General features: G+C 35.9%; 1 protein-coding gene across 1 annotated transcript; it reads left to right on the top strand.

Annotated features, from left to right (window-relative positions):
- Positions 1–1,177: 1,177 nt before the first annotated feature.
- LOC144648078 (uncharacterized) lies at positions 1,178–4,477 on the top strand. Its single transcript, XM_078507715.1, has 2 exons — positions 1,178–2,519; positions 4,461–4,477. Exons 1-2 carry the CDS (start codon positions 1,178–1,180, stop codon positions 4,475–4,477), a joined length of 1,359 nt encoding a protein of 452 aa, XP_078363841.1.
- Positions 4,478–5,422: the final 945 nt, after the last annotated feature.

Here is a 5,422-nt window from a genome sequence, read left to right as displayed (position 1 = left end):
ACATACTAGGCTTTTAGTCTTTGATTGAATGTTAAATCGATGCAGTTGAACTGTTTAGTAAGTATTGCAACCTACTAAATGTAAACAGAATATTTGGTGGCTTGAAAAGGGGTTAAACTCAATTTTAAAACCTGAAAGGGAAACGGTATAGTTAAAATTCTTTGAGTTGATGTCGAAAGTCAAAATTATTTCATCCCACACAATGAACAAATTTGGCGCACGTATGCCATCTAGACATAAGACTCCTAATTTTTCTTTGATTTCCTCCCCGTGAATTTTAATTTTCTTTCGATGACAAAAACACCCACTTTTAATATGTCTTAACATGAAATTTTTAGTTTTCTCCATTTAAAATGAACCTAGCTTTGTTGCATAGAACTTCCATGGTTTTTACTTTAAAAATTTGTTAAATAAAATATATGTTTTGAGGTCAATATCTATTTCCCCCAATTTTTTTTTTCAGTTCAGCATTTTGTTTCACTGAATGATTACAACCGTTCTCATTATTAGCAGTGTTTTGACATTTAACATTAAAGATTTCACAATTTTCGTGATTTTAGCCAGTAATGTTTTCATTAAAGAATAAATGGTTACAAGTTTAGCATAGTTTAAGCGCTAGAACAACTTTTTCTGTTTACAACGATTTGTCAAAGTGTATGGTAGATATATAGATACATATCTCACAGCAATTTTTTAATACGTTCAAAAGGAAACACATATACAACGACTTATACAACGACTTAACAAAGACTTAAGCCGATCGCATTCTATGGGCAGTAAGCAAATTATCTTAGCTTAGCCCGCGTAAAACCACAGTAAATAATTGCAATATTGGTTTTGAATAAATCGATTAGGAGATTAACATATCTAATAAAGACGTTATTTGTTTTGACACTGATCAATTGTAAACCACAAACTAAGTTTTGTTCAAGATTCCGGCATCTAATAACGCCAAACGATCTAAACTAAAGGAACAAAAGCATCGATCAACGTGTGAATTTATATGTCAAAAAGGTAGTATTTGTTATATACCAAAACGAAATTCCGTTTATAGCAAAATGCGTTTTCAAATACGTTCCTGGTTTTATATACATTTCGCCGATGAAAGGTTAAAAATAAAAACTTAAGGTAAAAGCTGTTAAAAATTGATTCTAATGACTGGAAATGATGACTGGAAATGATGATCATCATTTCCAGAGAAGTTTACATTGGAAAACTTGAATCTATGATCGAAGAAGGTATTACAAAAGAAAAATATGAAACCACAACTGATAGTACGCTGTCGGACCTCAGTTCCTTCCAAGATTTCCTCTACCGAAACTTCAGCAAAAATACTTCACCAACTTTGCACTACACAGACATCCGCCCCGTATCCAATCAACCAGCCCGACTCTACGCTACAGCAAAAACCCACAAGTTTGAGGACCATAATCAAATCACAACTGACAACCTCAAGCTCCGACCTATCATCAGCACCTGTGGCACATATTTTTATGAAACAGCCAAAGCCCTTTCCAAATACCTAGCACCATTGGCCGAAAACCAACATACTATTAAGAACACTCTGGACTTCGCCGAAAAACTGAAAGACCGAACGATTGAGGAGGATGAGATTGCTGTCTCATATGATGTCACTTCTCTGTTCACTGAAATACCTTTAGACGAGACCATAAACCACATCTTGGACCAAATATACAAACAGCACAAACTGCCCCAGATTGCTCCCCGAACAATCTTTAAGCGTCTCCTGGAAAGAGTCACTAAAGGAACTGTGTTCAGTTTTAACGGACAATTGTACAAGCAAATAGATGGATGCAGTATGGGGAACCCATTGTCTCCCACCCTAGCCAACATCTTTATGTGCAAACTAGAGGAAGACATCGTAACACCACAGAATTTACCTTTCTATGACCGGTACGTGGATGATTGTTTTAGCAAAAGGAAGGCAAATGCTCCCGACAATCTACTTGATAAGTTAAACAGCTACCATCCAAACATCAAGTTTACCGTGGAAGAAAACCCTGGCCACTTCCTGGACACCTCTTTCAACCATCATGAGGGAAACTTCACCACCAGCGTCTACCAAAAACCGGGTAAACTACAAGTACATTGGAAATCGGCCATCCCAGAAAGGTGGAAGCGCAATACTATTCTAGGGGCCCTACATCGAGCAAAAAGAATAGCCACCAATTGGCAAGCAGAAGTCAAAGCCATCAAACATTCATTCATCAAAGCAGGATACCCCACGAAATTGGTGAATGAAGTCATCCGCGATTTTGAAAACCCAAAAAGCGACGAAACAATAATTCCTGTCCACTGGTTCGATGAAAGACCTAAACTTGGAATTCGCATCCCTTTCTGCAGAACAAATGAAGTAGAAAGTAGGAAATTCTTAAAGAAGCTTAACATGTACACCAAATGGAGGTTTAACTTCTTCATAATGTGGCAAACACGCAAGACGGAATCAATCTTCAAGTTAAAAGACAAAATCACACACCCGTCACACGTCATCTACAAAGGCAAGTGTAATTGTGGAGTAACATACATTGGCGAAACAGCACGCAACCTCGAGGTTCGTGTTAACGAACATTCAGATGTCAATAAGCAGTCAGAGCCAGCCAAGCACATCAGAAAACACCCTAATCACAAGTTCACGTGGAATGTTTTAACCACTGCCCACTCATGGTTAAAAAGAAGAATAAAAGAAGCATTCTACATTGCACGCTACCACCCTGAACTAAACAAACAAGTGCAATCACTGGACCTCACCTTGTTCCCAATGGGAACGGGTATTACATAACTGGTGTTATCTGAACTATAAGAACGATGAGCGTATGCAGATTTTTTCACTCTGATGATGATCGAACAGATCGAAAACGTTTAGAATCAATTTTTAACAGCTTTTACCTTAAGTTTTTATTTTTGTTCCTGGTTTTATATTAAAAATACACTGCGTTGCCCCATTCTTTCCTGAATTGAAGTCTTCGAGTTTAAAAATTCGCATAAGACATTATTACAAGATATAATAACTGAAAGCCCAGTAGTTACACCCTCATTACTGTTTTTTTTGCGAATGCAAAGATTTCTTCCTCTTTAATTCTATCAACCGCAGTTCAAAGACAAATATGAATTTATCATATATTCATGGTCAAATAAAAAAAAAAATTATGTAAAAATATTACTTGGTTCTTTGAGGTAATTTAAACTAATTATGTACTATCTAAGGTTTTGCACGTGTCCTTCCCACACATAAAAAAAATGTCTGACAGACCAGAAAAGATTCCAGGATATGATAAATAAAAAATACTTTCCGCTCACAAGATCTAAGAAAATGATATCTCGGAAAGTTGGACGGATCAGAGTTAGTCGCGACCGAAGAGGACTGGTAACGGTTGTTTAGAAATGAAATAACGCCTCCAAAAATACGTAGTATGACAAAAAATAACATAGTCTAATTAGTGAAACGCGAAAGAAACTGTAAAAGGTAGATGTAAATTAAAGGATCTCGACAAACTTCATCAGTTACGAAGATTATAAAAGAGGGAATCTTTAATTGTGAATATATGAAAAAGTAAAAGTTATCTATTAAACGGAATCAAATACTCTTTACGAATGTCGTCAATGCTACTATCAATCACATCCCCAGGGTCTCCCACTAACCTTCCCCCCCCCCCCCCAACCATCCCTCAGCCCTTGACCCTCGGAACAAGATTATGCCACAATGTTTAATTGTGCTAAATTTCACATCGACAATCATCAGTTAGCAACTTCTATGAAGAAAACAATTATAAAACCGTGTGTAACAAAACAACTTTTAAAGGTGTTTTATCTTTGGTGTAAATGGGGTATTAGCTTATCAACACATTTTACCCAGGCATATTTCGACCCGTTCTAAAGCATTTCAACTCGCGCGTACTTTCAGAAAGTTGTAGTTATATAAGCAAGTGATGCAGTGCTTGGGGTGTCTAGTTTTGCTTCTGTGCATGTTTCCTACCGGTTGGGATTTTTAACTACGTTATGTTTCTTTGTGCACATTGCCCTGAAAAGCCAACTTGGGGAGTGGTCAATTTTTTTCTTCTTCTCATGATTGTCAGTCTTTTCCTTTCACTTTTTTAGTCTGCTTGAGTAACAAGTGCCGGTCAGTGGATCAGGGCAAACTCAACAGTATCCTGACTCGTTTTTTTGTTTTGTTTTGTTTATTTGCAATTGGTATTATATTGACCATCGAAAGGTGTTTTAAACCACTACAGATTTATCTATATGTACAAATTTTGTTCCGACAAAACCAAAAATCACATTTTAAGTCTTTTTATCTCTATTATAGAATTTTCATCAAAGTACTTCATAAACTCTTCGCGTGTTGCTCGGGTTTACATGAAGTTCCCGAATGTTCTAGAAATAGCAAGCAAAAGCTTTCATATCATTTGCCTATATTTTATTTTATTTTTTCATTTTAACAGCAGAAAACTCACAGTAGGAGATAAATAGAACAAACTAACTGATTTGATCGCCCAATTTCCTGTTAAACGTGTTTGCTAATTTAGCTCATTAAAAATGATTCAATTCACTGCGTTTGCAGACAGCTGCAAACTTAGCAAAGTTAATTAACATTTTTGTGTCCTGCCAAAGGAAGAGTTATGCCTTAAGGTTACTATTGTTAGCAGCTACTTATTTTAGTGATTTTAGCGAGTTGGCCAAAATTTGCTAAATTTAATACTCGCTAAAATTTACCTCGGTCAAATTTAATACTTGCTAAATTGATGTACACCTCTCCCACACCAAAGGAAAACAAACAAAACATAGTCGACTTGAAACAACTATTAAAAAAATGGATGCCGTAACCTTTGTTCTTTCTGGCAATGCAAATGTTCGTTCAATCTCAAGTGAGTTTGTTCTTTTACTGAACATTTATTTCCATCTTAGCTATATGTTTATTAAACTGGTTTACGCGATATCATTTGTTTGTTGTTGTTTTTTTTTTAATTTTCGGAAAATCACTCAATTAAATAGTCGCTAAATCTTGTAGTAGCCGCTAACAATAGTAACCTTAAGGTAACGTTTTATTTTCTATCGATGAATTTTTCTTGAAGCTTTCTGTTAAACTGACGAAGACACTCGTTTCAACTGCTTATGAAACTTTTGACAACCTCATGTCAAAATAACACAAAATTCAACTGATGTTTTTAATATTTTACAGGTGTAAAATTGCTCTTTTCCACTTAACAATTAGACTACGAGCCCGAGTTTTCTATTTTAACAATAGAGTGTTTCTGTCGAGGAACTATTGGCTGATAGTTGCCCCGCGGAAATTTGATGTTCTTAAAACAAATATTAGCCCGAGAAGCGAAGCTTCGAGGGCTAATATGCTAGTTTTAAGAACATCAAATTTCCAAGGGGCAACTATCAGACCGATAGTTCCGAG

The sequence above is a fragment of the Oculina patagonica genome, chromosome 4 (assembly GCF_052425735.1).
Source record: "Oculina patagonica isolate OP01 chromosome 4, crgOcupat, whole genome shotgun sequence".
NCBI lineage: Eukaryota > Metazoa > Cnidaria > Anthozoa > Scleractinia > Oculinidae > Oculina > Oculina patagonica.
Note: the sequence above shows the minus strand (reverse complement) of the source record. Positions and strands in the feature narration are given on the sequence as shown.

Bases quoted from the DNA above. Each gene is read 5' to 3' on its own strand.
- LOC144648078 (XM_078507715.1), top strand. From the start codon at position 1,178: ATGATGATCATCATTTCCAGAGAAGTTTACATTGGAAAACTTGAATCT.